The sequence below is a fragment of the Ovis aries genome, chromosome 15 (assembly GCF_016772045.2).
Source record: "Ovis aries strain OAR_USU_Benz2616 breed Rambouillet chromosome 15, ARS-UI_Ramb_v3.0, whole genome shotgun sequence".
NCBI lineage: Eukaryota > Metazoa > Chordata > Mammalia > Artiodactyla > Bovidae > Ovis > Ovis aries.
In genome coordinates this window covers 15,200,658-15,224,983 of record NC_056068.1, presented here as the reverse complement: position 1 = coordinate 15,224,983, position 24,326 = coordinate 15,200,658, and the positions used below count along the sequence as shown (strand labels likewise).

At 44.4% G+C, this 24,326-nt stretch overlaps 1 protein-coding gene across 6 annotated transcripts in view; it reads left to right on the top strand.

The window, feature by feature from the left end:
- AMOTL1 (angiomotin like 1) overlaps positions 1-24,326 on the top strand; it is a 201,053-nt gene that overhangs the window by 151,590 nt on the left and 25,137 nt on the right. For all 6 annotated transcript variants that reach the window (XM_060399259.1, XM_027979153.3, XM_027979155.3 and 3 more), the window contains 2 exons: positions 16,418-16,563; positions 20,949-21,098. In XM_060399259.1, the coding sequence (XP_060255242.1) occupies positions 16,418-16,563; positions 20,949-21,098 (296 nt within the window). The remainder of the gene's footprint in view (positions 1-16,417; positions 16,564-20,948; positions 21,099-24,326) is intronic.

The following is a 24,326-nucleotide window of genomic DNA, read 5'->3' as shown; positions in this document are numbered from 1 at the left end:
AGACCATGGATCAGGAAACTCTTTCCATAAAGGGACAAAATGTAAATAAGTCTAGGCTTGGGGGCTACAGCTATTCAACTCCGTCCCTATGGTCTGAAAGTCACTGTAGATGAGCCATGGACAGATGCTGTGGCTGTGGGCTGGATTCAGCCTGCAGGCCATAGTGTATGGACTTCTGTTTTAGGCGCTGGTTATGGAGAAGTGACTTAGCATGCATGCCTATGGAGGAGGAAGGGAAAGAAGAAGCCCCAACAAAAAAGGAGGATGGAAAATAAAGAACTTCAGAAACATTTATTAGATCTCATTTTGTTAATTGTCTGAATTTATAAATCAGGATTTAATTGTTATTTTCTTTTCCTGGTAGGGTTTTAGTCATCTCTTACTTCATTCCTAATTAGGTGAGCATGGTTATTTCACATGAGATAAACTGAGACACGTATGAATGCAGTTACAAGCCTTTGTTAGCCCAGTGGGAATCCATAATTAGCTAATGGTGGAAACAGGGCTGGGCAGGATAGTCCTGTGGTTAGCCACCGGTGGTAGCCTTCTGGGTGCCGAGGTCTTAGGGGTCCCTCTCCCAGCAGGGCCATTAATCTTCCCATAAGCATCCTGCTGTGAGGTGACGTCTACAGTTCTTGGGTTGAGGAGTATCTGAATGGCCGTACCAGCAGCGCGTGTATCCTCTGAACTGGAGCTCGTTAAAAGCCATCTGATGGCCATTATGAGTGACAGTGATTTCAGAGACTGTTGATCTGATGGTTCAAAGTTTACCTTTAGGTGGAGTTGCAGGCATGCTCCCTCGTAATCTAGCCTTCAGGTCCTTGTTCAGATCATGCAAAAACAGTGAGGTGGCCACCATGGATTGAGCACTTCCTGTTCACCAAGCACTGTGCTGACCTCTGTTGGTGCACAGTCCTGGTTCATCCTGCAAGCAGCCCTGTGAGGTGGGTATTACAGGTCTTTAACGGATGAGGGAACTAGGGCACAAGAAGGTTAAGGAACTTGTCCATGGTCATACAGGCAGGTGGAGCAGACAGGCTTTGAACCCAGGGCATCCTGATTCTCGAGAGCCGCTTCCTGTATACCAGGCATTGGAGACAGGTAGCAGAGGTGGATTCCCAGTGATTTTAGGGCTTACTTAGTGTGGCCACCATGCTTCATTAAAGAAGAAACTGTGACCAAAGATGACTAAACGATTTGTCCAAGGCTCCCTCAGTACTTAATGCAAGACCATGATAAGAATAGGGACCTCCTTTTTCTTTTTTTTTTTTTTCCAGCCTCCAAAGGTCATCTCTGTTAGCTCTGGGAGTGATAAGAGATTTCACATTTTTTACCCAGAGAAGAATCCAGCTTAGTAAGCAAACATAAATAATTCTTGTACTAGAATTTCTACTGCAAATTATTTAGCCCAGTACTGTAACTTAATGATAGTGTATTCAGGTCATCTCAAATGAGTTCTAGCTACTGGAATGAACATTTTTTGTTTCTTAACCTTTTACATCTGTCTTTGAACCTGAGCCAATTATAATAAAAAGCCTTGCTGGATAATTCAGTATATCTCCTCAGATACTAAAATAAGAAAATTGTTGAGACCAGCCTAGAATCTTAAAAGTTTTCTCAAATATCTATGAAATTAAACTCTTTGTTCTCTGGATCATAAGAATTAAAAAAAAAAATTACAATAAGTAACCCTGGGGTGTGGTTTCTTACAATTAGTTTTTGAAATTATTTTTGGTTCATGAATTGGAAAGAGAATATGCGGTTGTATCTTAATGGAATCCAAGAACTTTGAGGGGACAAAGTGTTTCTTTTAAGTTCAGAAAATTTGGTCTTGGACCATTAAAAATAAGCTCGCATCTGCTTCTAATTTGCTTCTTGCCGACAAAGACTGTGGTTTGGTAGAAAGAAGAAGAAAAGGATCTGCTCAAAGCAAGTTACAAAATTGACAATGGAAGAGCTCACAGAAGCTAAAGGAAGGGAGAATCTGTCATTGCAGATGACTCATTTCTTTCTCCCTGATCAGGAGATTAAACCACTTCTGTTCCCACATATAACAGTTTCCCCAGCATCTACTTCTTTCACCCAGGTTTTGGTGTTAAGCCATATCTGCCATTCAGAGGTCCCGTTTAGAAAGCATAGTTTTATTATACATATTATAATAATGCCTTGAAGTGAAAGTGAAGTATTAGTCTCTCAGTTGTGTCCAACTCTTTGCAATGCCGTGGCTGTCACCTGCCAGGCTCCTCTGTCCATGGGAGGAAATTCTCCAGGAAAGAATACTGGAATGGGTGGCCATGCCCTGCTCCAGGGGATCTTCCCGACCCAGAGATCAAACCCAGGTCTCCAACATTGCAGGTAGGTTCTTTACCATTTGAGTCACCAGGGAGGCCCTTAATTAAACCAAATATAGGTTTATAACACATACCTATATTTTCATACAGTAAAGTTTACACATTTTAAGTGTACAGTGCAGTAAGCCGTGACAGCTGTCACAGTCCAGCCTCAGTGCAGGTCGAGCATGTGCAGCTCTGACCTCTGCAGTGAAAGGCCTCCCCACGCCATCTGTCTGCCTGCCTCATGTTTTACTCCCTTCAGGTCGTTGGTCTCTGCATTATGTCCAGGCTTTGTGGTGGTTTTCTGCAGGGGCAGCAAAATTGTCTGGTAGGTTCTGACTGTCATACTTGGAAACAGACATGTCTGTTCTTTATCTTTTTGTGTGAAGAGAGAAGGCAAAAAAGGACTTCTATGGAGATTATAGAAAGCATAAGCCATCAGGTTTCATTGACAGTCAGTTCATGCATAGGTGTATAGTCAAAATCAAATGCCCTATGTGTCCTGGCATTTTTAATGCATTGCATAATTTATTATGCTGTCTGCAGTGACACAGAAGTAGCAGTACATTTTTACTTCCTGTTAAAAATATAAAGTGGAAGGTCAAATAGCACATGAGGAGGCTGAGCTGGGTGAATGAATGTATGAATATAGAAGGCTTTGCTGAGTAAGTTTGCAGGTTGGGTATATATTTAGGCAGGTTAAAAAATACCTATGAATTATACTTGAAAGTATAAGTATAGTTTCTAAAATAAAAATGCAATACTAAAAATGATTAGATTAGAATTCTAAGTTATATTGAGAGAGCTTTTACTGCTATTCAAATATTTTACCAAATCCATGCCTGAGATATTTTACATTGGGTGCTGTAAAAAGCACTTTGGGGTATTAAACTCACTTTCTGGATACTAAAGAGCAACAGATAAACAGAGTATGATAAGACCAAAATCTGTTGTTTTCCTCAACTAGATCAATAGATTTTGTGGTTTGAGTTCATTACTTTCCAGGGAAAAGCATCCGAAAAGGATTATTTTTGAATTTCATTTTAAAGATTAAGTTAGAATTTGATCATGTCTTAATAGATTAATACTCATTTGGTGAGGTGTTGCCTAAACTTTTTATATTTCTTCCCATAGGAAACATTTCTACTATCTTAGATCCCTAAAATCCTACAAAGATAGAAGGATTTAGACAAAGTATAAAGTAAGTCCAGGAGGTGGAAGGATTAACTCAGACGTTGGCCACTGTCCCTGGAGTACAAGTAGAAAACTGTCAAGACTCGTGAAAGAACTACTTTCCCCCTCAAAGTGTATGTGTGCAGGTTCTCCCGTGCAGGAGAGGTCTCCTTTATTGCAAGAATCAGTGTGTGGCCTTCAGTGTGGGCCTGGAAAACAGGTTTGTATGTTAGAGTAATTTAGCTGCCATGCTGCTGCTTAGTGGCTAAGTCATGTCCACCTCTTTGTGACCCCATGGGCTGTAGTCCACCAGGCGCCTCTACCCATGGGATTTCCCAGGCAAGAATACTCAAGTGGGTTGCCATTTCTTTGTCCATTTGTAAAAGGTAAATTTTCTATTTTCTTTTTAACTTTGGGCAATGAAGACTGAATGAATCCTTCACGCTTAAGGCTTTTACCTCCCATATTGATTGATTGATTCATTTCTCCCAGTGTCTTCCCTACATTTTAACAGCAGCCATATCCACAAATCTGTGTTCCCCTTGTAATGTCTGAACTATTGGCTGTCAACCTCAGAGGTCTTATTTAAAGAGAGTTTATCTGGGGACTTCTCTGGTGGTCCAGGGGTTAATATTCCATGTTCCCAAGGCAGGGGGGTGCAAGTTTGATCCCTGGTCAAGGATCTAAGATCCCCCATGCTGAGTGGTGCGGCCAAAATAAAGAAGAAAAGAACGCTTATTTGGAAGCCCAGATAAAACGCACGAAGCCGGAACAGATTTCTGGTTAAGATGGGCGCATTTGTCAGGAGCCCCTTCCTTCCCGCCTGACCCAGCATCCCTTTTCTCCCCTCCCCCTCCTCCCCACAGGACTCTGCAGAACAGAGTTTGGTCCTTAATCTTTCTTACTACAGAATTCGTTTTGAAACAGTTCACTCTCAGCCATTTAAAGCAAATCTTGGCTAGAGCGTTCTGTTTGTTCACAGAACTATTTAGCCACCCACTTACAACCCGGGTCTCCCTGTTGCCGTGAACCGTGGCAGCACGCACGCGCATACGAGGATGGCAGGGAGCCCAACAGCCTGGTCTGAAATAATGAGCTTCCTTACCTGAGAAACTTTTATCAGCTCAGTTTACAAAGACAGCAAAAAGCCAAACCAGGAGGATATGGGGTCAGCTTTGTATTCTGTCACTTTTGCATTTCTGAATGAATGAGTGTGGCTTTTAAAGGGGGATCATCTCTCAGGTGGTTTTGCATCAGATAAACCTCGTGAACAGATCGCTCTTATGTGCTGTAAACAGTGCTCTGTTTAGATTATGTTTTCTGGATGTGTCAGTGTGGCTTTCAAACTGGAGTGAGGGAGTGAGGGCAGATGGAAGAAGGAGCTTCGGAGGGCATTAAGAGTATCTTTGAGGCAGAATGAACCTAAATAGCTTGGCTTATAGTGAAGTACTTGGAGTACCTTCCTCTTGTCTTTCCACTCTCATAACCCCAGTAGAGTGGACTTGCAAGTGGATCTGACTCTCCAGTTATTCCATGAGTCATAGCCAACCCTTGGAATAGGCTCCTCTGCCACGTCTGCTCAGAATTACAAGATACGGTACCAGGATATGGCCAAAGAATCCTGAGGAAGAAGAAACAGGAGGGGACATTTTAAGAAGGGATAGTAAGGCAAATAATTATTCAGATGTCTTTCCAGAAGAAGGACTCCATTTTATCAGCATGGTGGAGCAGTGTCCAGTTACCAGAATTGGTGCCAGGAGTCCTGGGCAGCCTGTCCTGAGGCATTACTACCAGGTCCTTTCTTGGTGGAGAAGGGAATCAGCTCAGTTCAGTTGCCCAGTCGTGTCCGACTCTTTGCAACCCCATGAACCACAGCACACTAGGCCTCCCTGTCCATAACCAACTCCGGGAGTTCACTCAAACTCATGTCCATTGAGTCAGTGACGCCATCCAACCATCTCATCCTCTGTCCCCTTCTCTTGCCTTCAGTCTTTCCCAGCATCGGGGTCTTTTCCAGTGAGTCAGTTCTTCACATCAGGTGGCCAAAGTATTAGAGTTTCAGCTTCAGCATCAGTCTTTCCAATGAATATTCAGGACTGATTTCCTTTAGGATGGACTGGTTGGATCTCCTTGCAGTCCAAGTCCTTTTTTGGTGGAGGAGAGAATAGAGGTATAAAGAAAGAACAGTGAATGTGTTAGTGACCTTTCAGTTACAAAAAGAAAAATTTGATTGGGCTAGCTTAGCCCTGGATAAGAGAACTATTATTGTTGAGTTTGGGTTTTTTGTTTTGTTTTGTTTTGTTTTTTTTAGTATCTTTGTATGTGAAGGAGGCCCTAGGCGAGATGTGTAGACACGCTTCGCAGAGGCCAGGGGCCCAGGCCAGCCTGTCTGTGAGAATCCAAGGGGAGATGGTTTGGGGGGACTTTCCTTTCCCTCTCCCCTTCCTACCATGGCCTCTCCATGTCCATCTGTTTGATTCTTCACCCTCTGCATGTACACGCTCTGTCTGGCGCACATGTGGGATGTGGTCCCTGGCCTCAGAGCTGGGCTGCCGGTCTGTGTCAGCACCCCCCTCGCCCAGGTGCCCCCTCATGCAGTTGCGGAGAAGACGTTTTGCTTGGCCTGGCTTGGATCACAGGGCCCTTCAGGTTTGCTCCTGTCACATGGAGAGTGGGGTGGGGGATGAGAAGGGCTTTGTAATGCAGACGTGGCTGCTTGGAATTTAGCCCTGCAAAACAGGGACCATAGTAGACATTTTTCCAAGTGGAGAGTTCTCTGAGCAGCCACTGTGACAGCTGTCTACTCCAGGTAAAGATGTACTTGCCTCTTTATGTAGATGGGTATCGAGTTAATTTACACCTTTGTATTAGTTTCAAGTGTACAGCAAGGTGATTCAACTTTATGTATATACATACATAAGTATATATGTGTGTATATATATGATATATATATATATATATCATCATCCTTTTTAGATTCTCTTTCATTTTAGGTTATTGTAAGATATTGAGTATATTCCTGTACAGTACAGTCCATCCTTGTTGGTTATCTATTTTATATACAGTAGTGTGTATTTGTTAATCCCAAACTCCTAATTTATTAATATCTCTCCCACACACACAAGCACCATCCCCTTTGGTAACCATAAGTTTGTTTTTTATGTCTAGGACTCTATTTCTGTTTTATAAATAAGTTCTTGTTTTTTTTTAGATTCCACATATAAATTACATCATGTGATATTTGGAAAGGGACCTCTCTTTTGCCTTCCAAGCATTCTAGTGAATTAGTCACCCCTTGGTCAGGCTGGTGGTAGCCAGACTCCTCTGTCCCTCTAGCTATATTGGGCTTAGGGGAAAACTTATCAAAAAACCTTTATATCAAGAAAGGCCTATAACAACCTAGAGAGGTGGGAAGGGGTGGGAGGTGTAAAAGTGAGGGAATATATGTGTACCTATGGCTGATTGATGTTACGCAGAAACCAACACAATATTGTAAAGCAATTATCCTTCAATTAAAAATAAATAAATTTTTAAAAAGAAAGGCCTAAAAAATTAATTCCTGCTTGAGAAGGGCCAGTTTGTAGCTTTGCTCCCCTCATCAGCTCCAGCCATGAGTTGGGGCTCTGCATTAAAAACCAGCAGCACATTTATTAGAGAAATGCAAATCAAAACTACAATGAGGTATTTGCTCACACTGATCAGAATGGCCATCATCCAAAAAATCTATAAGCAGTAAAAGCTGGAGAGGCTCTGGAGAAAAGGGAACCCTCTTGTACAGCTGTGGGAATGTAAATTGATGCAGTCACTATGGAGAATAGTATGCAGATTCCTTAAAAAATTAAGGAAAAAAAAAAAACTGCCATATAACCCAGCAATCCCACTACTGAACATATACCCTGAGAAAACCATAGTTGACAAAGACACAGGTACCCCAGTGTTCATCACAGCACTGTTTGCAATAGCTAGGACATGGAAACAACCTACATGTCCATCAGTGGATGAATGGATAAAGAATCTGTGGTACATATATACAGTGGAATATTACTCAGCCTTTAAAAGGAATGAATTTGAGTCCATTCTAGTTGGGTGGATGAATCTAAAGCCTGTTATACAAAGTGAAGTAAGTCAGAAAGAGAAAAACAAATACCATATATTAATGCATATGTAAGGAATCTAGAAAAATTGTATTAACCTATTTACAAAGCAGGAATAGAAACACAGACATAGAGAATAGGCTGATGGATCCAGCAGGGGATGGAGAGGGTGGGACAATTTGAGAGAGTAGCATTGAAACATATAATATACACTACCATATGTGAAATTTTATGAAAGTGAAAGAGGAGAGTGAAAAAGTTGGCTTAAAACTCAACATTCAGAAAACTAAGATCATGGCATCCGGTCCCATCACTTCATGGCAAATAATGGGGAAACAATGGAAACAGTGACAGACTTTATTTTTTGGGGCTCCAAAATCACTGCAGATGGTGACTGCAGTCCTGAAATTAAAAGACGCTTGCTCCTTGGAAGAAAAGCTATGACAAACCTAGACAGCATATTAAAAAGCAGAGACATTACTTTACCAACAAAAATCTGTCTAGTCAAGGCTATGGTTTTTCCAGTGGTCGTGTATGGATGTGAGAGTTGGACTGTGAAGAAAGCTGATCACCGAAAAATTGATGCTTTTGAACTGTGGTGGTGGAGAAGACTCTTGAGAGTCTCTTGGACTGCAAGGAGATCCAGCCAGTCAATCCTAAAGGAAATCAGTCGTGAATATTCATTGGAAGGACTGATGCTGAAGCTGAAACTCCAATACTTTGGCCACCTGATGCGAAGAACTGACTCATTGGAAAAGACCCTGATGCTGGGAAAGATTGAAGGCGTGAGGAGGAGGGGACGAAAGAGAATGAGATGGTTGGATGGCATCACCGACTCAATGGACATGAGTTTGAGTAAGCTCCAGGAGTTGGTGATGGACAGGGAAACCTGGTGTGCTGCGGTTCATGGGGTTGCAAAGACTTGGACACGACTAAGCGACTGAACTGACTAACTGGCCATATGTTAAATAGATGGCTAGTGGGAAGCTGCTATATGACACAGGATCCCCAGCCTTGTGCTCTGTGACAACCTGGAGGGGTGGGTGAGGTGACAGGGAGGTTCAGGAGGGAGGGGACATATATGTATACATATGACTGATTCACATCATAGTATGCCAGAAACCAGCACAACATTGTAAAGTGATAATCCTCCAGTTAAAAATAACAACAACAAAAACCCAGCAGTGCAGGGCACAGTACCCTGACACCCCCACTGCCAGACCCCACAGCCCAGGCTCCACCCTCAGTTACCCTAGTAACCACAGAGGTTACTAGGATGCATCATGCTGTGGTTCAGCCAGCAGTTAAGCTTGGTGCTCAAATAGTAATTGCAGGAACACTTGCAACAGACAGTCCACTGCAGACTTTGCCCAGAACTGGCAAAGGTGAAGGGTAAGACGGGAGGGGAGCTTCTTTGAATTCTGGACCCAGTTCTCATTTCCATCGACTTCTGCTCTTTTTCAAGCCAAGAGATGACCCTATGGGTAGAGGCACAAACGAAGCTACCGTTATACCTGTCGCAAGTGTCATAGCTCATGTTGCTTCAGATTTTCCAGTTGACAAATGGAGTTGATGCGAGGATTCATGAAATGAGGTTGTGTGGTAAAGCTGAAGGCACAGTTCCCGGGGCAGGAGAAGCACCAGTGTCGTGCGTCTCAGCTCTTGTTGTTTATTAAGTGTCTTGTTAAGTGCCAAGCCCCACGGTAGGTATTTTATGTGCTAAGTCGCTTCCGTCATGGCCAACTCTGTGCAACCCTATGGACTGTAGCCCACCAGGCTCCTCTGTCCATAGGATTCTCCAGGTAAGAGTACTGGAGTGGGTTGCCAGTCCCTTCTCCAGGGATCTTCCTGACCCAGGGAGTGAACCCATGGCTCTTATGTCTCCTGCATGGGCAGCTGGGTTCTTTACCACTAGTGCCACCTAGGTCGTCATTTTAATCCTCACTACATTCCTGCAAAATCAGTCTTCTTAGTTGCCTCGGAGGAGATGGAGTCTGCAAGGGGAAGTCGTGTTTAAAGTGAGCCAGCCTTCTGTGAAGGTGCCAGAATCGTACCAGGTCGGCCAGCTACAAAGCTCATGCCATCACTGTGGTTTCCAGAGTCAACAGTGTGCGAGCAGACATCCTCTGTGTAAATGGGACTGGAGCCATTAGGCTAAACAACGCCCCACTCCACACAGTCGAGGGTAATTCATATCCACTGAGTAAACAGACCATTCTGGGCATGAGTTCCCTTGTGTCAACTTGCCTGTTCTAAGAATTCTCAGTATATACCTTGGAGCTCAACCAGAAGTTTAGTGTGAGGCTGGTCTTTCTCAAGATCCATCCCAAGGGGCTTCACTAATACACTGGAGGGACCTTCCTATGAGATGGTTTCATTTATAGGACTTACCCTTGGCATCTCCCAAGAGATGACTTTTTCAGATGGCTCTGACATACCTAGTCCCTGTGTCTCCAGAGGATTAGGGGGCACAGTGACCCCACCACATAGGCTCACTGCCTTGACACCCCCTCTTCCTCCTACCCTGGGCCTGTGGTAGGGGTCCTTCCTGTGTTGTCATAGAAACTGCGCCAGCATCTCTTAGAGCAGCTGGTCCCAGGGCCTTTGCCTGTGTCCCTGCCTCTCTTCCCACCCGACTAAGAGCAGGGTGCTCTGGCCTACTCACCTTGTAGCTCGAGTATTTATCACACTTTTTGGACAAGAAGAATAGCTTTAGCATGGCATAGTTTATATTTTCTATATGCATATATGCATTTTGAAATAGGTACTGTTGGTGAGTAGGTGAGTAGGATCCTTACCTTAAAGACAAGGAAACTGAGGCACAAAGATGTTCATTTATTCTGAGTCACAAAATTGTATAGGAAACTTGATACTAGATTCATGCTTTTGTACCCGGAGGAAAACATGATCCGAAAGGATATGTACACCTCAGTGTTCATTGCAGCACTATTTACCATACTGTTTACTCTTTACCTAAATGTCCATTGACAGGGGAATGGATAAAGAAGATGTGGTACCTGTTTATAACGGAATATTACTCAGCCATTGAAAAGAATGAAATAATGCCATTTGCAGCAACATGGATGGACCTAGAGAGTTTTCATGCTGAGTGAAGCAAATCAGAGAAAAAGACATATGGTATCTCTTATACCTGGAATGTAGAAAGAAATGATACAAATAAGCTTATTTACAAAACAGAAAGAGACTCACAGACTTAGAAAATGAACTTTATGGTTGCCAGAGGGGAAGGGATAGCTAGAGACTTTGGGAAGGTCATGTATACACTGCTACATTTGAAATGGATAACCAACAAAATCCTATTGTACAGCACATGGAACTCTGTTCAATGTTATGTGGCAGCCTGGATGGGAGTGGGGTTTGGGGGAGAATGGATTACATGTATATGTATGGCTGAGTCCCTTCACTCTCCACCTGAAACTACAACATTGCTGATTGGCTATACTCCAATACAACATAAAAAGTGTAAAGTGTTTTAAAAAAAAATTGTAAGATAACTATGCTCCAGTAAAAGTTAATTAAAAGAAAAAAGATTCATGCTTTTGTCCAGTACTCTGAATCCTCCACGTAACAAATACAATTAATATTTGCAAAAAGATACACATGTAGTATCAATTGCTGTGTATTGAGATGATGATATGACCCGTGACATACTTACGACATGACTTGTGCCATGATGAGCTGGGTAGCGATGGTGCTCTCCCACACCTCCTGTTCTGTCATTCCGGGGGTCTTCACCCTTCATGCTTGTACAGCAGAGGCATGTGGCACTTTGCCTGTGAACGTACACTACAGAGGTGCGGTGAGGGTCCTGGCTCTCCCACTGACGAGCGTCAACCTCTGTGGGCACGTTACTTACTCTCCACTGGAAAATGGGAGTCCTAACAGTGCCTCCCTCATAGAGTAAGTTGAAAGGAGAGATCAAGAATGAAATAATGAAAGGGAATAATGTAAGTCACCATTCCTGGGACACAGTAGCCGTTCACAAACACGAGCTGTCATGAACATTGGTTTTAAAATGGGAGCACTACTTCCTGTCAGTGGACAAGGAGTTCTGAGCCAGTGTGAATGACACTAACATTGCTTCAGCCTGAAGTTTAAGGTCATCAAACTCAGGGCAGAGATGTCTGAACCCAGGAATTCGAGCTAATGCAGTCTCCACCCAGTACCCACATCTTTGTCCTGATGCGCCAACTGTGAGATTCAGGGAGCCTGGGCAGAGAAGGGAGCCAGAACCCTTCCAGGTCAGTAGCAGCAGCCATCTGATGAGTGCTGGCTTCAGAGGTGAAGTGGACCGCTGCATAGCAAAGGCTGTCAGGAGACCTCAAGGAGGCCAAATGCTAACTGCTAACAAGAGCTGCCGTTTATTGTACTGTTGGCAGTGAACTTGGCACCCAGTAGAGATTCGTTCATTCACTTATTCATTCAACGTTTACTGAGCCAGGCAATGGTCTAGGCTCACGGAGTCAATAATGACCTAAAGAGAAAAAGATCTATCTATTTCCGTCCTTTTAGTCTTTATCTGCCTCATTTTTGTCAACAGACTCATCACAACAATTCCATGATGTAGCTTTTGTCTTTCCCATTTGATAGATGAAAGCTCTGAGATTCAAAGAGGCTATTCCTCGCCCAAGGCCTCAAAGCTGGAAAGTGGTGAACCTGGGATTTGAATCCAGTTCTTTCAGATGCCAAGTCCATTCTCTATCTACAGGTTGATACTGCCAATCAAAGGAATAGCAAAAGCTGGACTTGTATGTGTTGGGGAATTGGGAGGTATTCATTAATCCAGAAATCCAAGGAGTTGTCATAGTTGTCATTGTGACAAGGCAGTGTTTGTGATCATCAGCTTGCAAACTGCAAGAAGCTCTAGTTGTGGCTTCTAGACTTTGCCTTTGGTCAAACCTGAGGTGTCTTTGCCCTCAACAAAGATAGAAACTGTTAAACTTAGGTTGATAACCAAGCAGAAACTCTGAAATCCAGTGGTTCATCCCCAGGTCTGCCTGCTGAGAAACTAACCCCTGGGTGCCCTCCAGAGCCTGGACAAGGCCAGTGGGCACCATGCCTGTTCAGATGTTGTCCAAACCCAGGGAGCTAGTGCTCAAATGTCAGTAATTTTGCACAGAAGGCGTGAAATACTCTGGTCCTCCGGGGCTGTGGATGGGGATGCCCACAGCTTCTGGCCCATTTGTTTAGGCCTCTTGTGTGCACTGGGAAGGAAGTTTCAGAAGTAGCGTCTCATGCCACTGAAAGGGAGAAGAGAGAAGGCAGTTGGTCGTTGCAGTGGGATCTGAGAGCCCAGAAGTAATGCTCTCTTCCGGGTCAGGATGTTGGTGGCCTCACTTTGTTTTCAAGAGATGCCATTATTTCTCGCCATCACAGCCAGCGCTCTCTTTACAAGTGTGCTCATTCATTCCATCCGTTCTGAAGCTGTTCCATTGTACGCTGATTCCCTTGACATAAGCTCACAGGGCAAGGACAGTGCAGTCAGGCGGGAAGGACATCACGGCAGCCGTCAGGAGACCGGCCTTTGTCCCTGGCTCTGCCCCAGCTGGCGGGCACACTGGGCAAGTGCCTTTGCTCCCGGGCTTCCCTTTCCTCACACGTTAAACAGAGGGGACAGAACTGGATGGTGACATTTCCTATGATTCCCTCTGGCTTTAAAATTGTGAGTTGTTTACTCAATATTAGCCAAAGGATCGATGCTTTTGAACTGTGGTGTTGGGGAAGACTTTTGAGAGTCCCTTTACAAGGAGATCAAACCAGTTAATCCTAAAGGAAATCAGTCCTGAATATCCATTGGAAGGACTGATGCTGAGGTTGAAGCTCCAAATACTTTAGCCACCTGATACGACGAACTGACTCATTTGAAAAGACTCTAAGATTGATGGCAGGAAGAGAAGGGGACAGCAGAGGATGAGATAGTTGGATGGCATCACTGACTCAATGGAAATGAGTTTGAATAAGCTCCAGGAGTTGGTGATGGACAGGGAGGCCTGACGTGTTGTAGTCCATGGGGTCTCAAAGAGTTGGATACAACAGAGCAAATGAACAACAGTAAGCAGCCCTAAAATGTCTTCGCCCTATATTCAGAACCACACTTTCCCTTCTCCTTACGAGCGGCATTGCTTCTACTGCTTCAGTGCCTGTAAGACCAGTCCTTGATGTTTGATAACTCTGCTAAATGAATGAGTGGCCATCCAAGGAAATCATGAATGAATGGAACCACTGTCACAAGCTTGTACAGCTTCCAGACTTTGGTTCTTAGTGTTTCAGTTTGGTTCGCTAGGAGGACTAGATAACCAGGATGAGGCATTTGAGTGGTGTGGGCACAGGGAAATCAATTTCTTTCTTTTTTTTTTTTTAATTATGAAAGTATGATAACACATTTACAGGAGACTTGAAAAATTCAGAACAAGGTTACATATAGTTCCACCATATGTTACAATTATTTTTTAAGTAGATAAATTAAGATTTTTAGTTGGAGTTTCAGTATTAAACTCTCAAAAAGTAGTAGAATGAATATATAGAGGTAGAATATAGTGGACCTGAAAAGCACTATGAAATGATTCAACATAATTAAGATTTATATAATTTTCACACAATAGGATACAAATTCTATTCAAGTTCCCATAGACTCTAAACCAGGAGACATTGGAACATACCCAGGGGCATAAAACAAGGTGCAGAAATTTGATGATCTAAAGATATTGAAATCATACAGTCTGTTCTCTTATCACTGTGGAATTATGTTAAAAATCAATATCAAAAGATATTTGAAAATGACCAATATATTTTCAGATTCTGTGTGACATTTACCAAGAGAGATCTTTGACTTAGCCATTGAAAGCCTCAATAAAGTTAAAAGACTGAAAAAAACACAGAGGGTGATTGCAGAGAAGAAATAATTTTTTTCTTAAAAGAGAAGAATCTCATTTAAATGAGAAATTGATATCAAAGATACTTTTAAAAATCCCATGTATGGAGAAGTCAATTTGTAATTATTGTTGTTGCTGTTAAATGCCCTGTTTTCTACAAATATGAAAGTGTATGCACAGGGTTTTGTAACCACCTTTTTTCAACAATGCAGATGTTTTTTTCCTCATCACTAATATTCTCTTATTTAGTTTTAATAGTAGCATCCTATTCTATTGTAGGGTTTACTGTGCTTTATTTAACCAATCCCTTAATTTTACACATTAAGTCCATTCAAGTTTCTCCATATTATAATCAACATATCTAAATATTCTAAGTTACTTTAAAAATAAAGTATACAGGCATGTCTCATTTTATTGCACTTTGTTTTGTTGCCTTTTTTTTTCTTTCAAATTAAAGGTTTGTAGTTACAAACTTTTGAGTAAGTCTCTTGGTGCCGTTTCTCCAAAAGTATCTACTCCAGTTCCTATGTTATGTTTTGGTAAATCGCACAATATCTCAGACTTTTTCATTATTATCATACTTGTCATGGTGACGTGATCAGTGATCTTTGACAGTACTGTTTTGGTTTGGCCTTTTTTAGCAATAAAGTCTATTTTAATGAAAGTATGAGGATTGTCTTTTAGTCACAGTGCCGTCCCTGCAGGCTTGTGCGGGCTCAGTTGCTTCGGTTGTGTCCGACTCTTTGGGATCCTGTGGACGGTAGCCCAACAGGCTCTTCTGTCCATGGGATTCTCTAGGCAAGAATACTGGCATGGGTTGCCCTGCCCTTCTCCAGGGGATCTTCCCAATCCAGGTATTGAACCCACGTCACCTGTGTCTCCTGCATTGTAGGCGGATTCTTTATCCACTGGGAAGCCCATTGCACACTTAGTAGGCTACAATATAATTTAAGATCTTCTGGACCCAGGGACTGAATCTGTGTCTCTTACGTCTCCTTCATTGGCAGGCAGGTTCCTTACCAACCTGGGGAGCCCATAACTTTTATATGCACTGGGAAACCAAAAAAATTTATGTGACTTGCTTTATTATGGTGGTCTGGAGTAGAACCCACAGCATCTCTGAGGTATGCCTGCACTGCTTTGTAACAGGAGACATGTTTTCCGTAAAAAATACTGACCTCATGACACCATGGGCCCTGTCTGCTTGTGAAATGGCAGGCGAGGCTACTGGAGGGCCACGTGGGAGCGGCAAGGGGGAGGCGCCCATTGCGCGCCACATGCGGAGAGATGTGATCACCCTCAGTTACAGCTTCAGCGGAGGAGGAGAAGGCTGTTTGCACACATCCAGAGCACTTCATCTTTCCTCTCATGAACAGACCAAGAGAAAAGGTGAAGCTGGGTTACATGGAAGAGGACCCAGCCAGAGATTGGAGGCCTGGGTTGAAGCTCCCCTCTGCTGCCTGGCTTCAGAGCAAAAGCTGAACCTCCTGGACCAGGGTTTATTTTTCAGTGAATGGGAGTGTTAGTGTTATCATTAGTATTGCCTGCCTTTCCATCACTGGTTTGGAAGTTAGAAGTGGGAGAGCTTGTGAGCCGAAAAGGAAATCGTAGGCCCAAGGTTAATTTGAAGCCTTAAAGCAAATGTTGTGCAGAAATGAACCCCTGAGAATATGGGCTCACTAGGTCTGTGTGTGCCGTACATCTCTGGAGCTGTGACCAGGAATATGTCTAGAGTTAACAGTGGTTTGTAAGAAAATGCTTGCCTTACACACCACCCCTATGAACAAGAAGCAGAAGCAGTAGTTCCAGCATCCACTTTGTGCATGTTTTTCAACTCCTAATCCTTGCCAGATGTAGACTGGCGGGGAGCCCAGACGGGGAGTGCTTTCTGATAGAGCTCGTTTTGTTCCTGTCTCCCTTCTAGACAAGGAATTCCTGAAGGAAAAGGAGAAGTTAGAGATGGAGTTGGCGGCAGTGCGGACTGCGAGTGAGGACCACCGGAGACACATCGAGATCCTAGACCAGGCTCTGAGCAACGCCCAGGCCAGGGTCATCAAGCTGGAAGAGGAGGTGAGCTCGTGGGGGAATTAGGGGGTACAAGGGGTGGTGCCCAGAGCCCCAAGGGCTTCCATGTCCATTTCCTAACCCAGCAACTTTAACCAGAGCCAACTCCAGGGGAGCGATGTAGGCGACCTCTCAAATAAAAATGAGTAAAAACGGTGCTTATCCACCCCAGCGTTGGGCAAAGGATGAGAGGCAGTGGTGAATACCGTCAGCAAAGACCTCAGTCTCAGCGATAAACCCAGCCTGCCGCCCACCACCTGGCAGGTGTCCAGGGGCTGGAAATAAATGGAAGGACTGGGAACCACTGGTGCCTGTGCAGAAAAGAGACTCAATTAAGAAAACAGTTCAAGTGTTGTGTCTTTGGGTTCTCCCATACGTAAAAAAGGCCCAGTCTTCTGACTGGGTGGGGTGAACAACGCTAGGAGTGTTGTTCAGTAAACCTGTCTCCAGTTTTTAGAAGTTGGCTCAGTTAACAACGACCATCGCCCACACCCCTGCCCCCAACCCGGTCCAGGAAATATTGATGCTGCTCAAGCATTATGGGTTTAGTGCTTTTTTGTTGAAATCAAGTCTTCAGGTGAAGTTTTGAGAAGTAGAAAGTAAAAACATTCATCTCTTAGTTGTGACTGACTGTTTGCAACCCCAAGGACTGTAGCCAACCAGGCTCCTCTGTCCATGTAATTCTCCAGGCAAGGATACTGGAGTGGATACTGGAGTGCCATGCCCTCCTCCAGGGGGGATCTTCCTGATCCAGGGATCAAACCCAGGCCTCTCTTATTGCAGTCAGATTCTTTACCATCTGAGCCACCAGGGAAGCACTTTTTCCTTTAAACCTGACCAGGGAAGGAGAATGACCACTCCTGAGGCCCCAGTTCCAGGATCCAGGGTATAGATACCACAGCACAGAGAAGCCAGCTGCACAAGCCCCTGTGTGGTGGGGCTGAGTTGAACAGACCTACTGTGGAGTGCAGGAACTGGAAGTCAGGGAGATACAGGACTGAAATACACTCCATCAGAACCCAGTTGGTGCTTGGCACTCAGGATGCAGTATTGTTATTAATCTAAGTGCTTTTATTCTTGTTGAAAATGAAAAACTGTTCCTTCCAAAAACATCTCCTGGTGCCAAGGGACTCGAGTGTCTCAGCAAACTTCAAGCCTGAAGCAGTTAAAGGCAAAGATTGTTAAATCAGTAGTAGTTGTTTTTCAGTTGCTCAGTCATGTCTGACTCTTTGCAGCCCCATGGACTGCAACACACCAGGCTCCTCTGTCCTCCACTATCTCCTGAAGTTTGCTCAAATTCCTGTCCATTGAATTGGTGATGCTATCTAAGCATCTCATTCTCTGCCGCCCCCTTCTCCTCCTGCCCTTAATCTTTCCTAGCATCAGTCTTTCCCAGTGCATCAGCTCTTCCCATTAAGTGGCCAAAGTATTGGAGCTTCAGCATCAGTCCTTCTGGTGAACAGTCAGGGTTGATCTCCTTAGGATTGACTGGTTTGATCTCCTTGTAGTCCAGGAGACTCTCAAGAGTCTTCTGCAGCATCACAATTCAAAAGCATCACTTCTTAGGCCTTCTTTATGGTCCAACTCTCACATCTGTACATAACCACTGGAAAAACTATAGCTTTGACTATGTGGACCTTTGTCAGCAAAGTGATGTCTCTGCTTTTTTAATACACTGTCTAGGTTTGTCACAGTTTTCCTTCCAAGGAGCAAGCATCTTTTAATTTCATGGCTGCAGTCAGCAGTGATTTTGGAGCCCAAGAAAATAAAATCTGTCACTATTTCCACTTTTTCCCATTCTATTAAAGTCAGTAGGGTTTCATCCATTAGATCTGTTTGTTAAATCCCACAAGTGTTATGTACAATTTTTTTTCTAGCAACTTATGCTTAATTTTCTTTTTCTCCCCCTATTTTTTGGTCACACCATGTGGCATGTGGGATCTTAGTTCCCCAACTGGGGATCAAACCCATGCCCCTTGCAGTGGAAGTGTGGCATCTTAACCACTCGACTACCAGGAATGTCCCCACATACAATTTTAATGCCTACATGAGTTTTCTCAGGCAACAGCCCCACAGTTTTCCCTGTCGCCACCAAGCAGCTCATTAAATAGGAAAACATTTGCTACAGAAAGTGACCTTAACCCCTGAAGGACAGGAGGCCTGCTTTGAGCAATGGAGGCTGGGACTCGTTATCGGTATAACTAAGATCATTTCTCAAGGGCCCATCTCCATGTGTGGAGTGAAGAAAAATGATTATTTTTTAACCTTTTCATTTAATATTTCTGTTAAAGCCAAAGTTGTGAACTCCTTGAAGACAGGTTCTTCATAATCACCACTATGGATTTTCCCTTGTCATTATATTTATGTAAGATCTTTGCTCGACTGATTGTACATAACTTCTCCAAAATGTCTCATGTGTCTGGCTTCCAGTATTCCTCCTTGTTCTTATTAAAAAAGGGTGTTAACTCAGCTTAGATGGCTCACACTGAGGGCTTACCATAACTTTCCACAACACTTAAGTGTTTGGACTCTAAAGGCAGACCACATGAGTTAGAATCCTGACCCCAGGACTGGTAAATCAGCTGTGTAACCTTGAGTGAATCACTAACCTATTCAGTCCTCAGTTTTCTCATCTGTTAAATCGAGATAGTAAGAGTTTACCTTCTCTACTGTCATTGGGCAGATTAAACGAGATATTGCATATAAAGCACAAGGCTTGGCATGCTGTGCTTGTAAAATGTTGGGTGATTAATTACTGTTATGACTAATCACCCTCGTCATTACATACTCCTTGCTGAGCTTAGGGCTATTACAAGGGTGAATGAGAGAGAACCATGTCTTCAGGAATCCTGCAGTTAGAGTTAATATTAATTCATTCATTTAACAAATATTTACTGAACTGGATGGCAGGTACTGTCCCAAGCCTTGGGGACATACTGCACACTCTGCCCCGGGGAGACAGGTCTTGTGGCACTTATGTTAGTATTTTAGGGGCTACACACTCAGAACAGTATAAAATCCAGGATGTGGTAAGTGGTATATGAATAGTACTCACAAAATATTCTATCAGATGAGGCTGTTCTAGCACAGGAACCTGCAGTCAGTAGGTCCTCAAGCAACCAAAGTCACAGTGAAGGAAAAGCCAGAGGAAAACTAAGCCCAAGAGCAGATGTGGAAAAGGCTGTTGCTGTCTGCACTCCCTGCAAAAGGTCAGAAGCCTCTCCTTTCTTTATCGCAGTGGCTTTGGCTAGGACACAGGCATTGGTCACAGCAGGACTGCCTGCTGAAGTCAGACACCGACCTTTGCAGTGAGCAAGTACTTTAATCACTAGCGTGTTCCACTAGCATGTTGCCAGTGTAGTCAGGTTGAACTCAGGATCTGAACCATCTGCCAAGTGTCTGTACACTGAGGTGCGGAGTGACAGGAAGTAGCATCTGGTGTCTTCTCACCCAGGACCAGATCAGATAAATGCCTCAGTCTGATTTTTGGCCCCAGCCAATCCCCAGCAAGTTAGAAATGTACCTGGAATTTATGACCATGGACCAGACACCTAATTGGGAGGAAATAAACTCTGAGGGTAAGAATTTGAAGCTGTTGATGGATGGTTCTAAATCCATACCTGACATGATATTTACATAAATCATTTTTACCTTAATCTGCCTCTCCTCAGTTATTGTGTGGTTTGCATGTTCATTAGGCCCTTCCTTCTCTCCAGGGCTGTCAGCTATTCATCCGTAAAGGGCTCTGAAATCTTTAGGAGAAAGTTACTTCCAAATATCTATAATAAGAAATGTTTATACTTATTCACACATACACAAATTGATACACATGCATATGTACATACAGACACAATCTCTCTGTTACAATAGTAATTGATACTATAGAAAATTTGAAAAATACAGAAGAGAGTAAAGGAGATGAGAAATTATCATTCTGCTATACAGGTAAACACAATGCTTTCGTTTCCTTTCAGTCTTTTTTCATACATTGATGATAGACATATTTGTGATGATGTTGTATATAACTTTTGACTCTAGATTTTTCAGTTAACATAGAATAATCATTTCCTCATGACAATTAAAAATTCTTTATTAACCTCATTTCCAATGCCCATACATGCTGTAATTACCAAGCAATAACCAGAGCTATATAAATGACTGAAAGCAGGTGCCCTCTTAGGGTCTTCAGTTCAGAGCATCCCAGCCGTTTTAGGTGTAACTGCTGGCCTTGGCCTAAATCTTTTCTGTTTCAGCACGGCTAAGGTATAGGAGTGGGGAAAGGACAGCATCTCCAGGTACTTTGACCTTTTCTTCCCCCGACCCCGCCCTCACCTCCACCCCAGCTTCGAGAGTCACTGTCTAAATCCCGCGTTCCTTTTTACTCTGCTCAGCTCCGAGAGAAGCAGGCATATGTGGAGAAAGTCGAGAAGCTGCAGCAGGCCCTGACCCAGCTGCAGTCAGCATGTGAGAAGCGCGAGCAGATGGAGCGGAGGCTTCGCACCTGGCTGGAGAGGGAGCTGGACGCCCTGAGGACCCAGCAGGTGAGGGGCGGGGCGGGGCGCGCATGCGTGGAGCGGGGGGCGCATGCGTGGAGCGGGGGGCCTGCTGTCGGTGGGTTGCGCTCTGCTCTGAGAGCTCAGGGGTAGTGAGAGCGTCTGTGCTCGGTGGTCCAGCCAGTGGAGCAGTCAGTCCACTCCCTTGGAGGGACAGAGGTCCTTACAGAAAGAAGTAGGTGACCCCTGGGGGCTGAGCAGGGGGTAATGCAAGTATAGACGACTTCACAGAAGATGACTTTGAGTAGGACTCGGAGAGAAGAGTTTGTTGGCCATTCGGCAGGAAGCATCAGAGACAGAGGAGTTCAGTGCATAGAGGAGAGGTGTGAGACACGCGGTGAGTCCAAGACAGTCGGGGGAGTGTGTCCAAGGAGCTGGCTGGTCAGGAGGCAACTGCCAGTTTGTGGAGGGCATTTGCTCAGGTTGGGAAAGTGGATCCCCACCCCTGCCCCCACCCCCGTAGGATCGAGGGAGGAGCCCTCCAGTGGTGTCAGAGGGGCCGTAGGGACAGGTGTCAAAGTCAGGAAGGCCAGCCTGAATGGCTCTTAATGTCTCCAAGGGGGTAGATATGGTGGGAGTCGGGGTGGGGGAGGTACCTCGAATGGAGGTGAAATAAGGAGGACATGACCATCAGTGAGTTTTCAGAGGTAAAGGACAAAAGAAGTCAGGACTATCCCGAAAAGCTAGTATTGGCCATAGGCGCTTAGTCTGCCGCTCCGTTTCTCCTGGTAACACCTGTTCCTGTAATGCAGCTATGAAGAAGCTCAGATGAAAACACCCCAGCCCAGGGTCCATGTGGGCCTCGGCAAGGGCAGACATCCATCAGCTGGGTCAGACCCCTTTACAGGCTGGCCAGGGGCTCCCAGCATATCATCGGCCAGCGCTGTGGGCCCAGTCCTCTGTGCAGCTGGTGAAGGGTGTGCTGTAAGTGTGGAACCAGGGAAACACAAGACAAGGCTCCATGGAATTGTCTAGTGGACAGCGCATAGTGGTTATGGTTGAAACACTTGAAAACGCTGGAAAGCATAGGCTCAGGCCAGTTCAGCCCTTTCTGTGGCAGCACACACAGCTCCCTCTGCACATGTGTACTTGGCTGGAGATGGAGGTGTTGGCGAGATTGCCCGGAAAATTCAGGAGCCCACCCAGGCCCCCACCAACTTGGCTGCTTAGGAAGAAGTGAGTCTGTCTCCGATCTATCTAACCTGTGCCACATTCCTCAGCATTTCAAGTCCACCCTTCGGCTGTCTCTGTTGCTCGGTTATTGAGATCTTAAGCTTCCCGACTGAAGGGTAGGCTCTTTGGTGCCAGGCTCTCTGGTACTGTGCTGGCACCTGGTGGGTATTTACGAGTTTCTGGCTGACGGAATAGGCACGTCTCAGTACGTAGAGCAAAAAAGAATGTTCCTTTCCAGTTAATGTGCCACCCACACCCTACAGTTAAATTACTTATCCCTGGATCTTCTGAGTGCCATGAAACCAGACTCTTCATTTCAGCTCCTCTGTGTATTCTCAACCATCTCTCCCCCACTGATTACTCTCTGGATTTTTGTCAGTGGTATTGCTGTTGTAGACTACTCTAGTGAGCTGCCTTTTTACATGTCTTCTTGCTAAAGAATGTGAGAGTTTCCCAAGAGGATATACCTAAAAGTGGAATTTCTGGATAGCGAATGCATATGCTAAACATCGCTAGATATTGCCAAATCGCTCTACAAAGTAAATGTACCAATTTCTTATCTGAAATGTATAAGAATATCTTCCTGTACATTATCAACATTATTTAGTTTTGTATGATGTCTTTTTCTTAAAAAAAAAAAAAAAGAGGAAAGAAAGAAGCCAGAAGCCAGACTCAACTCCATTATCCTTGTTATATATCCAGAAGAAATGTGAAGTTAACATTATTTGGAAAATATCTCTATTGCCACAGAGGCCCGTTCCCATATGCACACTTAGACCCTTGCACGCTCACATCCTTTTTTTTTTTTTCCTTAGACCAGCAAACACAACGTTCCTGCTGTACATAAAGTCAGCTGCTAGGGGAGGTAGTTAGGCTACCTGGGGAGGACAGAGGAATTCCTGGGTGGTGCTAGTGGTAAGAACCCACCTGCTAATGCAGGAGATGTTAGAGATGCAGGTTCCATCCCTGGGCTGGGAATATCCCTTGGAGGAGGGCATGGCAACCCACTCCAGTATTCTTGCCTGGAGAATCCCAAAGACAGAGGAGCCTGGTGGGTCCAGTGGGTTGCGAAGAGTCAGACATGACTGAAGCGACTTAGCTTTGCATGCACGCACTGGGAAGACGGATGTTTCAGAATTGGGACTCTTATGTGGCTTATAGTTTGGACTTGTCTTTGGAGGGGATAGCAGACCCCAGCTGTGTGTGGCTGACATGAGACCAGAGAAAGGGGAAACAATCTTCAAACAGAACTGCCCAGCATTTCTTCACATTAATATTACAGGGTTTTTTTGTTGTTTTTTAATGAGAGTGTTAATCTGTCTCCTCTGTTATGAAAGGCACTTGAGGGTTTCCCTATTTTCCCTACTCATTAAAAAGATACTTTTTTTTTTCCTTTCATGCTTCATTTTCTCATTTTACCAGTGAGCATACTCCCTAGTGGCTCAGACAGTAAAGAATCTGCCCGCAATGCAGGAGACCCAGGTTCAATCCCTGGGTCAGGAAGATCCCCTGGAGAAGGGAATGGCAACCCACTCCAGTATTCTTGCCTGGAGAATCCCATGGACAGAGAAGCCTGGCAGGCTACCGTCCATGGGGTCGCAAAGAGTTGGACATGACTTACCAACTAACACTTCACATACGTTATTCTATAACCAGAAAAGGCAAAAATGTTGTCTCAAAGAAACCCACCAGAACACCTTGGGGTTTTAATAGTTCCATGTGGAAGATGCTGTATAGATTGGTCCAATTCCTGCCTGTAGTCTGTGAATAAGTGTGGTGATCACAGTTCTGTTGACCCTCAGCAGGGATGACCAGCATCCACTCTGGAGTTCGGCGTCACCCAAGGAACTCATACTCTGACCCGCTTCCTCCTCATTCACTGTGAGGAGCTCACACACCTGCCCGCCTGGGATGTGGGCAGCCCACACTGCACCCTGCTCCTTCACCCTAGTGCCAAGTCAGAAGGCATACTGAGGTTACACAAAAGGAATAAAGCTCCCGGTCATCTCTCTCTTCAACAAAGCAGTAAGGTCACATTGCCCA